Consider the following 21,960-nt stretch of genomic DNA (forward strand, 5'->3'; position numbering starts at 1 on the left):
TGTCCGGCCCATCTCTTTTCAACTGTGCTTGAAAAAAGGAGAACAGGTCGTTCTTGACACACTAAAGCGACCTGAAGGAAGTGCACAAGGCAGCTTTGCTCGCAGGATCTGAGTTTAAAACACATGCACACAAGTGTTTACAAATTCAGCACTGATTTTGAAACGCTGTGTCACTGCCTAGTGGAAGAAACCTCACACAGCGGGGCAAAACAATGGCTGCCAACGTGACGTGTGCGGCTGACGTAGCAGGTACAAGGACTCGGCACGCTGGTCTTCGCTTCCCGGTTTGCTGACAAGGGCGCTCGAAGCGCCGCAAGACAGTCGCTTATTGGAATTTCACACGCACTGCTTGGTTAGCTCTCAAAGTTGTTCGAGTTCACCGCAAGGCCTAACGTAGCAGCCATGAATGTTCCGGGTGCTCTCAGCTGCCTCATTCTTGTTTCAGTACTCGCCCCCTCACGAGGTAAGTTGGTTGTTTGTTTCGGCTTGTATTGCCGACATTTCTCAACCTTTCCGAAACCTGAGCTTTTCACACTGAAATGATTAGCTTACATGCAATCGGGTGAGTCCTTCATTGGGAACTGTGCGAGTCGCGTTGTAGTCATCAAATCACCCTTTTTCGCATTGCATTTTCGTGTTGCTTTAACTTACGCTGTGTCAGCTGTTTCAGGGAATACTTGAATGCCTTAGACCAATGCTGTGGGGACACAGTTATAAAGTTTATGGGTAAACACAATTAACGCCTGCAGACGTTGGGGAATCTTGGATAAGTACTGGTTATCTCTTTAGTTACAAGCATACGCTAATGAAATATATAGATTTTTATTCTACGAATTATGTAATTGTGAAACCGATTACAGAAGTGATGTTCGGTTAGTAGGAATTTTCAGACTATATTACTACGCATCGAGCGATATCCGATATCGGTTTGAAAGGTTTGGGCGAAGTGCATTGACATTGCACCTGATGTTTTGGCACAAAACTTTGCTCAGGCTCTGCCAAACAACACTGCACTGGGTCCCGCTGCATTTGATGAACGATTTCGAGACTATTTAAGGATTCCTTCTAATCAGAGATAACTTGAGCGCTAATCGAAATTAATTTTTCAATTGGAACATTATGAATGAATTACATAACTAGCTTTAATTCATGAATTTTACGTACTGGCAGAAGCTTGAGAAAATGATTATTGCGCAAATTTTAATGCCTGCGAGTGTGAATAACATAGTCGCGGAAAACCTGACTGGAGATGTTTTCTAGAATCACCAAGCCTTCACCAAGACATCTTGTGCATTAGATCGAGATCTTGTCGAGCAACAACAGAAATAGTGTAAATATTTCTTATCTCCACATGTCGGGTTTCATTAACAGCTAATAACAGGCGCGCGACTGTAATCACGAAATGGTGAACTTGAATACTATTTCGGTTGTTCGTGGGATAATGATAATGATGCGATTGCTCCTGTGTGTCTCAGTAACCCAGCTGCGATTTTCTCTGTAGCGCAATGTGACAACGTCCTGTTGCCGAATGTTGGAGGCCTGTCACAGGTAAGGGCCGAGGCAACGTCATGACGTTCGACTAAAAACAAGAGTAACGCCGTTTGCTTTTCGTTCGCAGTGTCTCGATACGAGGTTAGGGGACTGTGGCACGAATGCTGTAAGTTTATGATCTGCTTTTTACTGCACATATCACTGGAGGATATTCAAAATTTCGCTGAAGATAACAATATTTTCTTCCTTTTTTTACAGGAAGGGTTAGGAGAAGACTTGGAGCAATTTTTCGATGTAAGTACACAATTATGATCTTGTTTCCAATTTACTTCAAACTTTCTCTCTTTCTTGTGTAGCCGATACCTTGATTTTGGTCCATCTGCGGACGCCTTGTAGCGTGAAGCGCAAGATTTAAATGTTTGCGCTTTTAGTTGGGGTCCACCAAATAATCACAGGATGATACACAGAACCTTGCTTTATTCTCTGTGTGGGGGACGTTTAGGTCATCATAATGCGTCCCAATTCATGAACCGTACATGGACACACGAAATGAGACATTTCCATAAAAGCCATATTAAATAGCCAGATATAATTATGCCAGTAGGGTATGAGATCGGTGCAGTTCATTTGTCATCTTGTAGTTGGGTTTTCGTCTTAAACAGCGCGAAACCAGACAAGGAAAGCAAAAAACAGAAGAAAAAAAAAGAAAGGGAGATCTGGGCAAGCGGTGGCTTCCAACGGTGCCGTATTGCACAGAAACTAGTTATAGCGCAATGTTGCGCCAAGACCCTAGCCGAAATTTATAAAACAGCTGTCGTTACGCTTGGTAAACAGGTATTGATAGAAGCCGGTCCCCGGCCGAAACGTATAAAATAAGTTTGCTTTGTTTTTCAACGTGGATCTCTTGAAAGAACTATTCAGTTGCTAGGAGCTTTCATTTTAAAACTATATACAGGGTGTTTCAGCGAACACTTTCAAAAATTCTTATAGGTTGCCTGGGGCAGATATCACAATTCTAGTTCATGAGTTAGTCTACTCGAAGAGGCGGACATTACTTGCACAACAAATTGAAATGCAAAATCGACTAATTGACAAAAATTCACTAATGAAGTTTTTTGAATGAATGAATGAATGAACTTTATTTTCTCGTTCAAACGAGGGGAGACTGGGACTAAAGGCACAGAGGCCTGACAAGAGGTCCCAGCCCCCACAGTTACAACAGCGGTGATAACATACATTTCTTCATTGTATTGAGTAAACAAAAAAAAAGCATTAGCACAAATGGTACCTATATGAACATTTTATGTCATACATGCATACGTACAGATGTGAAAGAAACCAAATATCAATAACTAGTGAAAGCAATATCTTCGGCGAGTAATAATGCACTAAGCTCTTTTTTGAACGAGCTTTCACAAGCGCTAAAATCTAACAGTTCTACTACCTTGTTCAATATTTCTGTCGATTTATATAAGAATGTTTGTTTTCCATAATTTGTTCTTGTTTTTGGAATGTGCCTGGTTTTCCGGCGTAGAGGGTAACGAGATATTTCATCATTGTCCGTTTTGGTGAATAATTTTTGTTTATGTATGGTGACCAGAAGCTTCTTATAGTATATTCTGTCTGCTCGAAGAAGGGAGTAGCGCTGAAATAACGGAGCTGTTTCAAGGTCTACGAAACAGCCATGGTGATTGCAGTACATACGAAGGATTCGTTTCTGTAAAAGAATTAATTTGTTGTAGTTTGTTTTTGAAGTTGTACCCCATACCAAGACTCCGTAGCAGAGTTTAGAGTAAAAAAGAGCATTGTATAACTGTTGTTTGAGCCAAAGCGGAATTAGATGTTTTATTCTATTAATGATACCGACAGATTTAGACAGGTCATTGCAAAGCATCCTTATATCTGAACCCCAGGATAAATGTTCATCAAACCATACGCCTAAGAATTTTTGTTCCTGGACATGGTTAATAGCCGTTTCATTGAAATAAATGTTAATCTCATTGGGTATGTTCTTGTTACGAGCTCTGAATAAAATGTATGTTGTCTTTGCAGTATTTAATTCTAGACTATTCTCTCTCAGCCAAACTGACAAGCGATTTAGATACGCGTTAACAATATTAGTAAGTTCGGAAGTGTCATTGGATGTAAAAAATACGTTGGTATCATCGGAATACATTGCCAAGTCGGGTGAGTCAGGTATTCGTACAATATCGTTTACATAAATTAAGAACAATAGTGGTCCCAGTTTCGAGCCCTGAAGTACACCCTGCTTTATAGGTAAAATGTCAGAGGCAACAGAATTTATCTGAACAAATTGGTTTCGATTTGTTAAATAACTTCTTATTAAATCATTAGCGACGCCACGTACCCCGTAGATTTCTAATTTATTTAATATTATTTTATGATCAATCGAGTCGAAAGCCTTCCGAAAATCTAAAAAAAGACCAAGTGTAACCTTCTGTTTTTCAATATTTTCAATTATTTTATCTTTGATATCGAGAAGGGCTTGCTCTGCTGACTTATTTTTTTGGAAACCATATTGGTACTTAGAGATTACGTTATGTTTGGTCAAGAAAGACCACAACCTGTCAACCACGACACTTTCAAAAAGTTTTGAAAATATATTTAAGACCGATATTGGCCGGTAATTTGAGACTTGATCTTTCGCCCCACCTTTATGGATTGGTGTTATTCGAGCGGTTTTTAGCGCATCAGGGAAAATTCCTGAAGATATTGACAAATTGACAATATAAGCTAGAACGACACTTATTTCGCCTGATGGCCCATATTGCAAGCTTAAGTTTAAGTTTTAAACTAATTACCTGATGGCCCATATTGCAATTTACAAATTGTAGCCGTGGAGTTCGCAAGGCGGATCCACTTGGAACGAATTCTCGGTATGACACCAGTTTCGAGATATTAATTCCCGAACTTTGAGGAGAAATGCATTGGCGTTCCAGTTAGGTTCTTAACAAAACGTCGCTTTATGCATTGAAGCACAAAATTAACTGGAACGCCAATGCATTTCTTCGCAAAGTTCGGGAATTAATATCTCGAAACTGGTGTCATCCCGAGAATTCGTTCCAAGTGGATCGGCCTTGCGAACTCCACGGCTACAATTTGTAAATTGCAATATGGGCCATCAGGTAATTAGTTAAAACGTAATTAGTGAATTTTTGTCAATTAGTCGATTTTGCATTTCAATTTTTTGTGCAAGTAATGTCCGCCTCTTCGAGGAGACCAGCTCATTAACTAGAATTGGGCTATCTGCCACAGACAGCCTTAAATAAATTTTGAAAGTGTTCGCTGAAACACCCTGTATATGCAGGGTATTCTTTTAGTGGCACCAAAGCTTCAAAAATCGACTGTGGCAGACAGCAAAATTCTAACCCTTGACATAACTTACTCAATAAGGCAGCCAATTATTGTACGAGAAATCGAACTGTTTAATTGAATAATGAACAAAATTGCGCAAATAACGTTGAAATTGTTTAATTTATGGGGCATATTTCAGTCTATGAATTGTAGCTAGTGAGTATTCAAGGCCTATCGACGGCGACATAGCGATGATGTGTTTCGCTGCAGGGAACGCATCTCGATAGGTTCGATCACGTTGTAACAGTGAAAAATTTTGCTTTGTTTTTTGAGTTTCACGAAGAGAAGCAAAGATGCGATATGAGGTGATGCATGCAGGACTGCTGGCTCATGACAATGGCCAAAAATATTTAGTCTTGCATGACGTTGAAGGTCAAACTGCTGACTTAATTTTGCAGTGCATGTTTGACGAGTTGCCACGCATCACTGATCCTGCCGCAGCGCTCTTTAATCTTGTGGACCTCTACCAAGCGGTGCTCTCCGAGCTTGAACTGCGTGAGTTACACTTCATTTCCGTCGCCATGTCTCGCCACCATTGATGAAAATAAGCAACCTGAATCAAAGTCGGAAGCACCTCGGACGCTAAAAATTACTTTTGCTTACTACTTTCATCAGCGCCCGGTCGCAAGATACGCATTTGGTGCCACAGCTAAACGTCGCTTCCCCTCCCTCCCGTCCCCCCACGGCCTTTCGCGCGACGGCAGAAGTGGCGTTTGCTCTCCGCCGTGCGTTCGCTCCCCGTGAAAGCGCGCGAGGGACGCGCGCTTTCACTCGCACATACAGCATACGGCCAATGAGAGTTTTTTGCTGCATCCGGACATGACTATCGAACACTGAGCCCTTAACAGCTTCGTTGTAAAATCTTTTACGGTAACAAAATTACTTGGACCGGAACCACATGTCTCACAAGCCCAGAAAGTGAAGCGTGCATTAGCGCAGTTCCTGAAGGTGAGACGTCCCATTGAGTGACTTATATCGACATGCACGTGCAGATAAAGTGACAGCCTCAGTATTTTCCTGCTTCTCTCTCTTCCCGCCTTAATCCCCTTCTTCCCTACAATACCACCATCCCCTACAATACCAAACCGCCCGTGTGCCTGGTTGACCTCTTCTATTTTCCTTCCCTTTTCTGCCTCTCGTTCATGGCCGGTCTGGCATGCTTGTTTAGGTTAGATTTCCTTGTTTCTTCACCTCACGCCCCTGATTATGAGCACGGGTGGTTCTCCAGCAGCCACTGTTGTTGTATAATAATACCAACACGACTACTTTGTCGAGCTGTTTCAGCAAACCAACGTTGCCACTAAACAGTTGCTTGTTTTCGCGTAACCACACGCTACGTTACATAACTTGAGTGGTCGGTCTAGCTGTCGAACAAATATTTGCCTCAGAATAACTTTAATATTTTCCCATTTTATTGTTAATAACGCTGAGGAATTACTTCACTTGTGGCGTGCACCTTTATTCTACAAAATCCAAACAACAGAGACATTCACAGGAAGATGGAGGCTTGAAGGGATGAACAGTTGTGGAACAAGTGATGTTTCCGGAGACCACGCCTGGACAAGTGGACTTGTATTCGCCAGGATCTCGCGAAGGAAAGTCCCCTTGTCGAAACATTGTCTTTGGAGACATTCCTTGTTCGACAGCTGTTGATCACATTAACCTATGAAATCGCACATTGCGCTCTTTGCCTCCGCGCCCTGATTAGCAAGGATCTCTGCCGTTGCTACGGTAACGATGCGGGTAACCGCGTGGACACGCTTTCCGATGCTCAAGTTCGCATCAACAGTCATCACAGTTAAATGAAATGAACGCTTGCTTCCATTGAGTTTACTAATAACTCTGGCGTGCAGTCGTAAAGCTACGATGGCAATGATTATTAGCACATGGATCTGTCCAGTCTTCGTGCTGGTGGCTTCAGTTGTTCTTGTGACCTTATTTGTTACGCTTTATCTGCCTTTATAGGTGATGTCTAAGCTGTGGCGGACATGAAATGTTTCCTGCTCCACAGTCACTTCCGGCGTATGCAGACAGCAAAAACATAGCCTTTGAGATCCGTTTATGTTTCCCGGAAACAACCGACGCTGGTGCATAAATTTGGAAGGCATCTATTGTCCCAATTTTCCGAGCAATCATAACTTTCTAAATGTATTCACATCGCGCATGCAGATGAATTTGGAATTGTAACACTTCTATCGCAATATTTTGTTGAATATGATGAACTTGAGTGGTCGAAAAGTCATATGAAGCCAGTAGGACGCAGATCAGACGTATCCATGTACTAGCGATCATTCCCATGGTGTACTGGCGCTCCCAAATAAATAAATAAATAAATAAATAAATAAATAAATAAATAATAAATAAATAAATAAATAAATAATAAATAAATAAATAAATAAATAAATAAATAAATAATACCATGGTGGCTGCTGCACAGTGTTTTGAGATCCCTGTAGATATTTTTATTTATTTATATGAATACATGAATACATTCAATGCCCGAAAGGTGTTACAGAAGGAAGCGGTAAAGTACATGTCATAAGCAGTTAGTACATAGAAAATCTTCAATGGCAGATTCAAACGTGGAAGCCTTGAGAATGGTGACGACGAGGTGGGCAAGCCGGTAAATTCATTGGCTGTATTCGGACACTAATGCGAGCCAGTAATGCCAGATTTCCCTGCTACTAAACTTTGACAGGAAATTCTCAGATTCCTTCTCTCCATCTCCGCAGCGGTCAACGTGAGTTCCGTGGCGACGCTCCTGTGCTACCGTCTCAACTTCTCCCTGGAGGCCTGCGCACAGCCGGCGGTGTCGGGAGACGCACGCTGCGGTTCTCTGCTGAGCGTGTTCTTTCCTGCGTCGTTCGCAGTGCGCCAGGCAAGACCAGCTTTGCATATGTTCATGTTGAGGAAGAAGATTTTGCTCCGGTTTGAAAGCCATGCCCATTTCAAATGCATGCGAAGCGACACAAAACCAACTTATAATTTCATTGAATAAACTTCTAAATAATTCTAAGTTGTAAGTGGCATAAATTAGATGGAAAGTTGCAGATTTAAATGAAGCTAGACGTTAAATATGAACGACAGCCACATAATCTCTATTTAGTTTGTCAAAGGTTCAGAAACACGGACGCGAATCACAACACCAAGAAAAAATATGGAGCGAGAAGCAGATCGAGATAAAATTTTTTGAAAACGCCGTTACTTCTGGATAGAAACCAGTTGCTACAGTGTTTAGAGCGTACGGATTTAGCTCATTGCATTTAGTTTTAAAGTAGGTAGTCAACAAGCGAATGGAACTTCTCGCAAATTGATTTAGCCGAACAAACAAATACAACCAGCCTGCACGGTGACATAGCGGGTTTATTCTTGCTGGACACTGTCAGTAAGCAGAAAATCGCAGCATCTAGGCACCAGCACATTTATTTCTTCTTAGTGTCACGGCGCGATGCTTAGCAGTGATATATGACATGCAAGAGTGAAACTAACACACAAAATACGAATGTTTTACCCATAACGACCCTGTTCAGCCTTACATCCTAACAAAATGTTCGAGTGGTCATATAGTAGTGCTGGTTTAAACCATCGACTTTATCTGTAATTCGGTGTTAAAGTGGTGACAGTATTCAGAGATGGCTGTGTAGCATTGTGTTGGAGGTAAATTTTAAGACTCATCAGGCAAGAGAGAAAATTGTTCTTGGTGGCATCCAGTCTCACCCAGCTTGAAAGGGCAGGCCCGCATCATCATCATAGTCATAAGACATCTTCCATTTTCTACCGCCAGGGTGTACCCTTGCCCTTTCTTCGCAGCCACAATATGAAAACTCCTCGCCAGTGACCTGCCAATTCGTGGGCAACCAGATTCTCTTGTACATATTAGCTCTGGGCGCAAACGAGGAGCCACATAGACGGCAACAATGCAATGCGCTGAGGGATAATAAGTACGAACCGCGCAAGCGTACACTTACTGCACTGTAAATTCGATTGTCCCTGCGGATGTAAATGTGGCTGCCATACTACCGTCATCCGAATTTCATTGAACCGCAAATCACGATGCACTGTAAATGAATGTGTGAAAGTTACGTAATTTATATTTCGAGGTACTGCAAACTCCACTGAAAGTGAATGCGGTCCTTCGTGCCCTTTTAAGCGAGTACTCGTAATTCAAGAGTAATTAAATGTATAGTTAGTGTACTGCCAATGACGTAGCACTCTTTCTTAAAATTATTTTGCACATGCGCAACTTAATTATTGGACGCAGGCATCGCTAGGAATTAAAAAAAATATGCCTGCGCTTTTGTCGATGAAACGCGGTATGTTGAACGTATTGAACGTCCCGTCAAATATGGTAGTGCATTCATTAAAGTGGTCGCGCGCAGCAATACTCTCCAGTCTGAAGAGAAATGGATTTACGCAATGTGAGCAGAGGGTTCAATTTATTGGTAGCAGAATGTCCATGGCTGTTCCCGTGAGACCCTCTGGACAGAACTGCCGAGAACAAGTTGCGTACACAAATGGATTTATTGTGAAAGTTGAGCTGCTTAGGTTGCAGACACAGCGACACTGACAGAAAACGGAATGTCTGTGTCCGTTTCGTGTTTATACGTCACTGCGTCTGTGTGTGCTCACCTAAGCAGCAAAGCTTATACCAGAATGTCATGCCATGATAACTGGCTCCCATCGACATCCTTCTGAACGTTACAGAAATGGGTACGCCTTGATTGAAGGTGGTATGGTGACGTTCGTATAATCGATTAGGTGGAATATACGATTACCCAATATAAAGGTGGCTGGTAGGGCAAACCTTGGTTACAGCAGCTATCGTGAAAACAACTGCACACAATTCTGTACGTCTTGTCTGGGGTATGTGGTCATGCTCGTAGAGTCTATTAGGAAAAAGATTTTGTTGACAGAAGTTTTTCTAATAGACCAACGAAACATGACGTTTTATGGAAGACCTACTCCGCCAACATCTTTATTACGCACGGAGCGGGAAAATGACGTTTGAAATGGACCGGGTGCATTTTGACAGTATCCTTCTCCTTGTTTTTTGCTGCCGAGTTCTGTGTATGATAGACATTTTTCTCCATCGCACATGCATTTTTATGGGCCTTAACTGAACGCACTTGCATTTACGAAAGCTTTTTTCGTTAACATGTTCATGTTGATGGACATTGCATGATTTTTCAGTGCGTCGACAGATCTTCTCTGATCTGCTTCGAAGGTGAACAACCCAAGGTAAATGCTCTTGTTTTTAGTTTGCTATACACTGAAATCCCACATAAAGCAAGCCTGGCTGCCCCACAAGAAAGACACCAAATTTGCATATGTTCTAAATATTATCTCATAATTAAATAACTGCTGTTGAACAATGTTGGACGAATTCATTGCTAGGTGACCACTCTCTGACCTGCACCAAGGCGGGCATAGATATTGGACCACTTTAATCTAAAATATGTTATTTATGCTCTTTATTTCTCACATATCAGCCTTGCTTTGATTCTACTAGGCTCTTTACAAGAAAGCATACATGTTTCCTTTGTTGTTGATTACAAGGAAACAGACGTAACTAGAATACGATCATGTACATTCTAGAGAAATACAATGTTTCAGCTGCCTTCACTAATTTCAAGCGAGCGAGCAGAAATGCAAGGAACATGGTCAGCCGAGTTTTCAGTACAGAAGTGTTCTACGAGAGAGTTTCTAAATCCACGATATTGTGAATTCAGCCATTTTCACTTTCTCGAGTCATTGAGACAGCGCGCAGCTGCCCTGTGATCCATTTAGATTACTCGAGATGGTGAATGTAGTGTGAGAGCTGAATTCGACAATGCCCAGAGTTGCACGTCATTTCGTTATTATCAGTTGCTGATTTGTCTGCTGGTATTGTTTATTATTTTGCTGTTAAAATGCCTCTTTTAAGAGAATTTCTTAAGGGAACATCATCCCCACGGAGCCAACTCCAATTGTCATATTGAATTAGGGGTGAAAAGCAGAAATACTCTCGTTTGTTATAAACCGCTGATGCGATTATCAGAAATAAACTTGATTCATTTAAGAGAAAAACCTGAATATACCAACTGTAGGACCAAAAATTTGATTATAGACCTGGTATGTTTCATAAAAATTGACAAAGCTTGACGACTAAAGAAAAAAGAACTGAAACACAAATTTCACAAATAGGTATCTCAATACCAAAAAGAGGTGAACTGTTCTGTAAACTCAATCTGGCAGAAAATGTGAAGCCGTAAAATGGGACATAAGTTTACATCTTACGAAAAACTGTTACGATATTTACAAGGGTATTGGAAAAGTCATTCTTCCATATGAGTGACATATTACACAGTTGCGTACAATATATTATTTTGGACGCTTTAGATACCTCCACAGCTGCGGATTACAGAGTTGTGATATCACTTTGCATTGGTCAGCTACAGAGTTGTGCACTTCCTGTTGATGATCTTTAATGTTTTTAGAATTCCAAGAATGTTTAATAGAACGTTGACAGAACTGGACTGGACTGGGAAAACTTTATGTTTGACAGAAACAAGAATGTTTAATAGAACGTTGACAGAACTGGACTGGACTGGGAAAACTTTATTTTTGACAGAACTATAATAAACATTTATTTTTATAGTCAGCAAAGTTAAATTGTTTTATTTAAATGTTACAAAACCCATCACGTTCGGCGTAGTAGACACTGATAAATACATGTAAAACTCAGAAATACGTTATGACACAACCACTGCACAAAGTTGAATGAAGTTTTGTTGCATTTGAGAGACAAAGTGAAATTTTAATGACAGCAGGCAGCACAATTTTGCTTCAAAGCATGGAATCTTCTACTAAAGTTTCCGAAAGTTGGTTAGTTATAAAGCATAAAGTTTACAAACTTGTAGCCCAGCACCAATAAGAGATATCACATTTTTGTAAACTATATCCGTTAGAGCATCTAAAGCGGACAAATGTGATAGATGAATTTACTGCTTACGTAAAATTTTTACAATGACTACGAGGGTTTTGGAAATGTTTTAGTGGCAACCTAGTGGTATACTTGGGAGCGGTATATAATATGTCTATTTTTTTCCACTTTAGATTTACTGTTAGGTGCAGTTTCCAGAAATGAGATATCGTTTTTTTAATGTTAAGTTATACGGTTCTAAACTTGACAGTCTACGTATTTAAAATTTTGTACTTTTGAAGAATATTTCCTAAAAATGGGACAGTGTGAATAAAAGTCTTGTTCCTAAGTTTATTAGGTTGTGTCTTTTTCTTTTATATGCAACAAATCTCATAGCAATTGTTGCCGTGGTAGCTGAGAAAAAAAACACCGCATGTCCACGGGGTGAATGATGATGAGTGGGCGAAGCTCCGGAGGGAATAATCGGTAAACCGTGAATCTTCCGTGTAATTCGCCCAGTCTCGCCGCACTAAATCGAACGATTGACTTCCACCAATGACACGCGCCATATGTGACGTCATTCCTATTTTATAACAGCGCCCTTCATTATAATTGCACCATCTCCCGCTTAAGGGGACACTAGCACAAACGCGTTAGAAACGTGCAGTACTCTCTAGTAAGGGGGAGAGGCCTCAGCGTCTTACGCAGCCGTTTACACATGCCGGAACGAGCACCGCGTTTGCCGACGCCATCACATGACTGCTGAGAGAGTATAACCCCCGTATTCATAAACGCTCCTCGACTTGAACTTGACTTGCCACCGCCTTCAACGCGTTTCGAACGCGCTGCCCAAGGCGGTGGCAAGTCAAGTTCAAGTCGAGGAGCGCTTATGAATACGGGGGTAAGGCGGAGAGGCCACAGCGTCTTACACCAGCTTCTTACACGGGCCGTAACGCGCTAGCACAAACGCGTTAGAAACGCGCAGTCTTTCGTTAATGTTGGGTATTTATTGCCATCGTGGTGCGTGTGTCTATGTGCGCTTCGTGGCGTAGTGGTTAGCGCCGCGCGTTCGGAAGCGAGGGGTCCCTGGTTCGATTCCGCGCTACGGACACAACTTTCGGAATTTTTTTTTCTCATAAAAGAAGACGTGGCTACCTACTACTACTACATACTACAGAGGAGGGACAGACCCACACCCTAAGGAGCTTCGCCCCTAAAATTAATTCTCAGTTACCCTGTATTTAGATATATGAGTGTCAGACGCAAAGCTTCCTCCTAAGCGTTGCTACTCTAGTTATTGCATTATGTTTAATCAAGTCCGTGCTATTTCTCTGTTTTTGCAGGTGGGGACGATAAAGGCGCTCTTCGATATGCTGACGGTATGTAAACGTTGCTCTTGATATGCGTCACTTTCAAAGCATGCCTAAGACAATTAAGTCAGATAAGTGCATCTGGTTCGCTTTTCTTTCTTGCAGTACAAGTTTACTTTCCAAGCAAACATCCTGGGATCCAGTTATCGATTACCCAGTGAACAGAAACGTTTATACTTTACGTTACATGCTTCATACTGCCAGAATACTAACTTTACCAAAGCTAGGGCATATGCCTTCTGGGGCTCCGCAAAAAGCTTTGAGCTCTAACGCAGGCCGTGTAATCTCGGGCCTTCGACACCTTGCCAAATTTGCAGGCTTAATATCACCAGGTGTCATCAGCAGTTGCTTGCGAGCTACTTCTATAAACTTTACTTCGATTGACGTTACCTTTGGACATGACTGAATATATCCAAGACATCAGAAGCAACGGGGCTGTGGATACTGTTTAAAATGAAAGCTCGGCTGTTAACTTCAAATGTCACAATGTGCACCGTTATATAAAGTTTACCAAGCAAAGGGGCTACCTACTACCGGCAATGAGCAAGACATGAAAACGGGGGGCTTCTCCCCGTCATGATTTTTAGTAAGCAACCTTCAGCAAAACCTTTTTATAATCAGTTACGCACTCACACCGGGACTGGTTTTGAGACCCGTAGCAAATACCTAAACAGTCTATCGGCAGTGTAATATCTGTTATAAGACACTTTACGAGACCACTACTAACGATTTACGCCTCAGCGGAGCTTCGAATCTGACGGTCATATTCTCATAAGGAACATCCACAATGTAGAAGTACTTACAATAACTAAAGGGCACGGAGAAGAAAGCAGCTTCCAAAACAAGACTCGAAACCGGCGATAGTTGGTGTTCCATGTTACTGGGAATTAAAGCGCACATTGGCCATTTCCTGTCTTTGTGCCGGTGCGCGCTGTAATTCACAGTCCAAAAGAAGGGTTGAATAGAACCATGCATATTATTTCTTCACACATTCATTTATTTCTGAACATGCGGTGCTTGGTGTTTCACAAGACGACGTCTTCATTCTTCCGGCATAATGAAGACGGGCTGTAGTGTCCCATGGCGAAGGTCCAGATTTCCTGTTGTGCGCAGCACCTCCACCAATTGTAAAGGTGGTTTATTCGGGTCGTAGAGCAACAGCGAGAAACGCAGCACCAGCAGGTAGGGCGTAGCCAGAGAGCGAACTGGGTACGAGCCACACGATGGCAACGAGGCTGTTCGGCGTGCCGATCTTCTTCCTCACAACGGGAACATGGAGATCTGAAGTAATCGACAGTGGAAGAACGAGGGAAGCCTGTAGTTGGGAACCAATGTTTCGAAAACAAGATATTTATTTGTTGTGATGACTTGTCCACATCATCGTTCTCAATGCAGTAACAAATTGGTGTTCGTCAGGACTCCAGTTTGACTCTTACTATGCTCATATGTTCATATGACTATGTTCATATACTATTCATTTATTTATTTGTGTATTTATTTAATCATTTATTATAGCTCAAAGACCTCACAGTGGGACCTCAGATGTGGGGTATTGCCCCACATGTGATGTAATGGGAGGTCAGACGGCGATGCAGTGTTTAAACAGAGAGTGGTCAGTCATGAGGGCAACGCTGTTTCTGTTATCATTTTCTTTGCAAAAGATGCACATAACCACCGTAGAGGATTGACCTAGAGTTCGGCGGTTTGCACAAAAGGCTTGGGCTGTGAGTGCGGCTGCTAATCACTTCTTTGTCTTTGTATTGTTTCTCTCTAATCGTGACAGTGATACCTTTTTCTTGGTTCTTCTGCAAAACTCTGAAGCGAGTCCTCAACCCTCGCAGTGCGTCTTCGAAGGTGCCCCTGAAAACGTCAGATCTCGACTGGCCCGCTCCCTGGCCTGTCCACTGGTCCAACTGCTAAGGCTCGCCCTGAAGCAGTTCGCCGAGGTGATTACGTGGCCCATCTTCGCCGAGCAGGTCCGGGACTCGGTAGAACAGCTGGCCACGCTGCTGCTCCACTTGGCCAACTGCCAGAACGGTGAGTAAAGGAATTTTCTAGCATGAAAGCTTCTTTCGTCCTGCCAATTTATCCGTTCCTAATTATTCCGTTCCGCTAAATAAAATTTGGGACTTTCTACGGACTCGTACTGCGAATCACGACCACTTTCAATGATGTAGGAACGCAAAGACACTCGGGAAATTAGATTTCAGCGAAAATATAAATAATAGCAAGTCTTACATTTCCTCTCCCTTACAGTCTTATAGTCCGCCCTCTCCCCACACATTTCCCTCCATGGCGTCGCCATGTTATAGGCCTGGCGTAGCGGTGATAACAATGTCGAAGCACCACCCACAACGCATTTCGTTACCAGTAGTCCGCAAACAAGCGTTTTGAGCAGCCTGCCAATACGACAACGCTTCACTCTAAAATTACTATAGCGAAATCGGTCGCTGCGATCGCTCAACCGGCGTAGATATCACGTAGGTTTTTACGATTTCACTGAGCTTCATTGGAAAGACGCAGGGCGGTTTCTTTATTATTGCGGTTGTCGTATCGCGCGATAAGTGTCCCACAGATAATTTGCACTTGTTTTTTCTAAGCTAAGGAATTTCCTTTAGGGGCGATAGGTTACAATCTGGACGCATTTTGCAGATTACATTTTCAGGATACCTGCTTTCTTACTCCTATTTTTCAAACAACGTCTCTGAATTATGCTAGAAGTTAAGTTCGCTTGGGTTCTTCAAGGTTTCTAAATCGCTAGGTCCTATAGAAATATGTGCCGGTAAACCGCAAGCGCTTCGTTAAGTCAAAGTTATTGCAATATCGAGTGTTCTTAAAGGGCCCTTCACCAGGTTTGCGCATTGCAAACTCAGGCGCTGGCGATCGTGTCAGCTAAGTAATAAATCATTGCAGGGCGCAATAAGAGTGGAAATTTCAAATGAAAGCATGGGATCCCACCCTATTTGAGAAGCCCCGCTTACTGCCGCAGAAACGAGGTCGCACGCACAAGGACCTCAACGTCAGACGAACTGCGTGCAACGTCACCGATTATGGCACGTGACTACGATTACTCAACCGCTGCAGAAGGCGAAAAACTGCTCCTAAGCTGCGAGCAACAAAAAAAAAGGAAGCGATGAAAAACAAGGAAACGGGGTTTGTTACGTGAACATGACGCGGCCCTTTACTCCGGTGTGGAAGAAGGCAGGGCATAAATCCGAAGCCACCCAGCTAACACGAGGACTGTACACTCTGCTATATGATGCCACGCTACTATAGGGCCGATTGCCACAGAATCTAATGGGAATACTGCCGAGTGATGCACGATGATTTTGACATCACCGTTTTCGTCACGCCGGGCTTTGCAATGGAAATTGCGGCCCATGCAAGTAGCATGACGTCATGAAGCAGGGTGCACAAGCCTTGTGATACCTAGATGGCGTTGAGGAATCTCGCTTGCGGGAGCTAGTCGAGGCAAAAGGAGAGAGTGCCAATGTAAAAAGTGAAGATCGCCTCCGGGCAGAATGTCGACGTGACAATGCAATTCCTCCTACGTATATCGTCTAATACTGAACTAATTTTATTATTCCTTGTGACCCAAACCTGTCCACGCACCATTTTACTACTTATGGTGTGTCGATGGTCGATAGTGCGTGATAGTCGATAGATGATGGTGAGGGGCCCTTTAAGTTGAACTAAAGTGATCGCTTGCCGCGCTGACTTAGCCGATATTTTTGTTGGCGTGCGCAGGCACTACCTTCAGATTTCGCTCTGGTAATCTAATTGCAAAATAGTACGTCAAATATTTTCTTCTGAATGGTCAATCATTCTCTATTTGTTATAGGCGGCGCGCGTGCTTCATCACCGTAGATCCTCAAACTACCGCACAAGCTACAGACATCGCCAACCAATAAGAAACGCCACGACCTACTGCGTTGCGATGACGAAACCCTTTCAGTCTACTTGTCATGTGACCGTTCTCAACCTCTCGACATAGCACCTGCCAGCCACCGATACCATGCCACCTATACAGTGTGAACGATGTTTAGTATCTAATGTAATACAACCGAATAAAAGATAACATAAATATAATAAATAAAGTCCAATAAAATCTAATAAACAACAAGAAACGTGTTGTCCCTTCTGAGCTCAACTTATTTTAATTAGAAAACCTGTCGAATTTTACTTCTGCCCGTAAGGCAGTAAACGTTCAATATATCCCATATTACGTTAGTGAAAACCCACGTCCACTGTCCTTTCTGTTAGGCAGGTTTTCGTGTATAAGTTATCGGCAAATAACTGAAATAAAGCTGGCTCGCGCATGCTTTTATCTTCAATTTTCATACAGATAGTAAAGGGGTAGGTCAACAAGGCACGCAGTGCTTGCTACCCATATTCATATTTGAAAAAAGAAAACTTGTTTTTTCTAAATAAATTAGGCAATAATGCACTTGGATCAACCCAGTTGTCCTGATGCAAGAACACATCAATGAGTGTCTGGTGTACGTACACAAAAATTAATGTTGAACAATAATGTTGACACTCAATACGAGGATTCTCTAAGAGACCACTGCCCCTTTGTTTATGATATAGCCACTGTGACGACTTTAATTAACGAGAAGAGCACGTGACCGACGCATTCCTTCCTCTCTTCTTTTTCATAGATATGGCTACCGTAACAAGTGGGAGTGGAAGCAGTATCGCTACTACATTACCAAATTCATCTACAACGGCAAACTCTGCCACAGCAACAGTGATTACCTCCCCCAACTCTCCGTATACCACTCCGGCTTCAAGCAGCACATCTAGAAACACGGAACTACTTACATCAAGCTCCGGTGAAGCAAATGCCATAAGCTCTAACATTACGACTCCGACGGGCGACCGTACGGGAACAATGATTTCGTCTGCTTCTGGATCAACTACCACTTCTCCCAGCCAAAGTCCACTCTTAACGGCATTGAGCAGCACGCCAACAACTTCGTCAACGGTGCTAACGTTTTCTGAAACCACAAACTCGGAGACAGCGTCTGCGACAGCTACAAGTCTGGAGGAAGGCTTGTCAACAACAAACATAGGAACACCTGCAACAAGTGCAGGAACTATGAATTTTTCCACGATCTCTGAAAGAACAAGCACCAACCCACCTAACGATGTTGCGGCCACGACTGCTTCCACACAGACGACGAGAGGATCATCTTCAGTCTACACAGACCAAGAGACGGTTTCGACAAACTCGAGCGAGTCGAACTTGGGAGTGATGACGGTGACTGCGCAGATGAGCACACTTTCTCCGGGTTCAAGCTCTGGCACGAACACTCTCTCTCCTACGACTTACGTCACTACAAACACCCCTGCAACGGTGTCCAGCGATCCAAACACAAGTACAACCTCTTCCACAGCGTTCTCAATTGAGCCTACCGCATCTTCTGAGCCGACGACAGGTAGTTCATCGCCAACGTTACCATCCCCTTTAATAACTTCATCATCAATGACATCAGCCGACGTCATCGCAAACGTTGTCGCCAACACCAACAGCCATCTGTCACGTCATCATCGTCACAGGCATCCAGGCCGACTTCAACGCAGGGTCCAAGCTCTGCCCCTGCAGAAGACGACGAGGCAGGCACCCCAGCTAGTGTTCCTACGTCCACAACTGCCCCCACGCAAACAGGAAATAACGCTTCAATTACATTTTCAACTATCATAAGCACATCTACGTCGCCTAGTCCTTCATCCGTTAGTGGTGACACCACATCGATACAGCCGACAGATATGGACCCACCATTTACGGTGACGCGCTCTCGAACAACAGAAGTCAGTGGTGACGCATCGAACACGACCACAACTGAAAGGCTTTTTACTACGCAGATGACCATTTTCACAAGCCTGACGATTGCAGACGTGAATGCTACATCTGATGCTACGACGCAGACTGGAACGGCCGTCACGCAAGCCAGCACATCAAGCATCCCTGCTTCTGTAACGACAGTTTCTCCACACTACATGACAACGACAGGTGAAACAACCCTGCCTCAAAATAGCAATACACCAATAAGGCTGACTACAATTTTCACGACGTCAAATGTCCCCACTGGTTTCACAGTCAGCGTTCCTTCCGGCAGCAGCAGCATTACTGGGACGTCTCCGAGTGACGGCCAAACTATCAGTCGTACGACACCGGCGAGCAATTCAAGCCCTGACGCCACTTCAGGGGGAACAAGCTTCTGGCCGTCGTTGCCCTCTCCCTCAAATACATTTAATCCCGAAACTTCTAGCACTGTTTCCGACCAAAGTTCAGCCAACAACTCGACACCTGTTACGACGTCGACTGCTCGTAGTACCACCATGGCGTCTGTTATGACATTATCATCCGCGACATCCACAGCAAGTCTTTCCACGAGTGCCTCGACGTTACAAAGTAGCAACGAAACGTCGGTAACCCACGTCTATTCTCTCAACGGCAGTGACATCTGTCAGCCCGACTACAGGCTCATCGGCATCATGTGTCAACATTACGCTGCCAAACATCTTCGGTCTCGACACGGTAAGCCGAGTTCTGTTATGCAGTTACCAGACATGGGTCATGCACGGTGGTTGACTTGCAGCTTTGCTACCCTTTTCCAGTGCCTTGGACGCACTCTTGACGCTTGCACTACTGACAACGTGAGTTGCGGTATGCCTCTTCTTGGTATGAGTCGCATGTTGCATATCGGTTTGCGAGCGTTTTTGGAACTTCGTGGGGATCATGCTGTATGCAGTTTCTTTCATTTTATTCCCTAGGATGTCTACGAGATCGCTGGAAGCGTGGTTACGGTAAGTGCCGTGATTTTACTAGCAGGAATAAACAAACATGTAAACGGGACGTACGAATCAAAGAAGCTTTAAAAATGGATTTTCCTTCAGTTTTGGAGGAGTTACATTAATGCCCTCGATGAGCTTAGAAGCGTGATCTTTCCCGCACGTTTCGCAAAGGAAAACCTCTAGAGATTACACAAGACAATATTTCTAACGCAAGAAAAGGCGTAATGTAAGAAGTAGCATCTGAAGCCTGTCACCTGAATATTCTGGTGCTGTTTGATTGTGATATACTTTTTTATTTGACAGAGATAAAATACTGCGTTGGTAACATGCTTGCGGAAACTGCACTGCGTTCTAGGTCTTATGTCTTTAGATTATCCCACGCGTTATTTTATCCAAGAAGTTCTCAAAACGCAAAATCTAAATAAAATGAAATCACTTTATTTCAACCTTACAATAACAAAAGTACAGATGTTAAGGGCGGTGGTCTAAAAGCTACAAAACGACTTGACGAGGCCCACAGTTCCTTCGGCTCGCTGCATTTGGGCAGGGACATAAGCGCAGAAGAAACATATGGGTAACTTTACAAACAAAACAAAACAAAGACAATAACAGCAAATAGGAGCTCGTAGTAATAAGAACGGTCACGTGGCACGTCAAATGCAGCACGAAATAAAAAAAGAAAAGAAGAAGTGTAAATTATGTTTTCTTCATTAAGAAGCTATTAAAAAGTGCATTGGAGAAATATAAACCCAAAATCCCCAACTGCACAACAAGCTGGACTCAGACACACATGCGAAACAATATTAGTTTACGTGCTGCGAATTTAGGGAAACAACGTAGAAGAATACCCGAATTACAAAACACTGCTTACGTGATGTGGTCGTCCGTCACATCGTTTAGCGTGAAAAAGGTGCTTGCTGTGTGCAGTGGTCTGTTGTTAACAGGTTAGGTCAAATAATGTTTTCTAACCTCACCTGTCAGGGCAGTAAATGAAGTTTTGATTTGAGTTAGCAGGCTATGTGCTGACCATGTGCGAGTGATACCGAGCCGCCGTTCTTGTTTCAGTGCACAATCCGGGTACTCAGCACATCCTTGAGCCTGCAATGTGTACTTGCTGCAGTTAAGGACATCATCGTGGCAGCGTTCACCAGATTTAGTTCAGAAGGTAATGTTTGCAACAATTTTTTTTTGTGCGCTAGAAGTAGCCTCACAACAGTGATAGCGTTTGCGTAAGCTAAGAACACCCCATCGGAAAACCGTCTAACCTACACGGCTCTCTTGAACAAGCATTTTCGTGCGCTAGAGTTTTCGTTCCCAAGATCGGGTATCAGGTAATGTCAATGTTAGAAATAATCATTAGCGATTGAGGCTGGCGAAACGCGAGCAGGACTTACGAACATAACTACTTTTGAATTCGGGTCACGATCGACTGCCATTTCCACTTACAAACAGTTGCAGCGCAGGAAAGCTTATGTGAATATACATGTCCAGAGGCCGAATTCACAGCAGTCAGTTGGTTCGTAAATGTTGTTTGCCACTGTGCAGTCGCCTACGCTAATACGTAATCATGATTTACTGACACTTACCCTCTAACAGGTCTAGCGTAAGAACGTTTTCTGTAAATACGGGCTGATACGTTATCGCGCGCACAAATGGGCCACTCCACGCTCGTCGTCACTCACAAATACATGATTTCTTTAACTCAGAGATCTAAGTAATATCTAAAGATAAAAGTTAGCATGCCGTATACCTTCTGGATGAAAGAATCTCCAAATAAGCACAATGCAGTATAGGAACTATGAACACATTTATCACAGCAATTTTTAAATAAAGAAGCACTGAAGTGAAAAGTTGGGAATCTCGAACAGCAAAAATCTAATTCTTTCTCGAATTCGTACTTTTTTAATAATTTCAGATACTCATCATTATAATCGTATACTAGTTATATTGCAGGAAAAGTTTTGCTCCAATTAGACGCTCCAGTATATCTTACAAGATTGCGGCATCTATTCTTGTTAAGGG

At 43.0% G+C, this 21,960-nt stretch overlaps 1 protein-coding gene and 1 long non-coding RNA gene across 2 annotated transcripts; both read left to right on the plus strand.

Moving 5' to 3' along the window:
• The first annotated feature begins 328 nt into the window (after window positions 1–328).
• Window positions 329–18,549, plus strand: LOC119452715 (uncharacterized). Its single transcript, XM_049667142.1, has 11 exons — window positions 329–463; window positions 1,502–1,548; window positions 1,619–1,657; window positions 1,750–1,785; window positions 5,265–5,361; window positions 7,599–7,744; window positions 10,057–10,104; window positions 13,111–13,146; window positions 14,979–15,174; window positions 17,799–18,400; window positions 18,505–18,549. The coding sequence occupies exons 1-11, from the start codon at window positions 403–405 to the stop codon at window positions 18,547–18,549; spliced, it is 1,353 nt and encodes a 450-aa protein (XP_049523099.1). The 5' UTR covers window positions 329–402.
• Window positions 18,550–18,678: 129 nt separating this feature from the next.
• On the plus strand, window positions 18,679–21,104 carry LOC125945303 (uncharacterized). Its single transcript, XR_007466800.1, has 4 exons — window positions 18,679–19,681; window positions 19,762–19,810; window positions 19,918–19,950; window positions 21,004–21,104. It is a non-coding gene; the product is annotated as an uncharacterized LOC125945303 (long non-coding RNA).
• The last annotated feature ends 856 nt before the right edge of the window (window positions 21,105–21,960 follow it).

Source organism: Dermacentor silvarum, chromosome 5 (assembly GCF_013339745.2).
Source record: "Dermacentor silvarum isolate Dsil-2018 chromosome 5, BIME_Dsil_1.4, whole genome shotgun sequence".
NCBI lineage: Eukaryota > Metazoa > Arthropoda > Arachnida > Ixodida > Ixodidae > Dermacentor > Dermacentor silvarum.

Bases quoted from the DNA above. Each gene is read 5' to 3' on its own strand.
- LOC119452715 (XM_049667142.1), top strand. From the start codon at position 403: ATGAATGTTCCGGGTGCTCTCAGCTGCCTCATTCTTGTTTCAGTACTC. The intron at 1,786-5,264 runs GTAAGTACACAA...TTAATTTTGCAG, and splicing joins ACTTGGAGCAATTTTTCGAT to TGCATGTTTGACGAGTTGCC. The intron at 18,401-18,504 runs GTGACTGCGCAG...AACGGTGTCCAG, and splicing joins CGAACTTGGGAGTGATGACG to CGATCCAAACACAAGTACAA.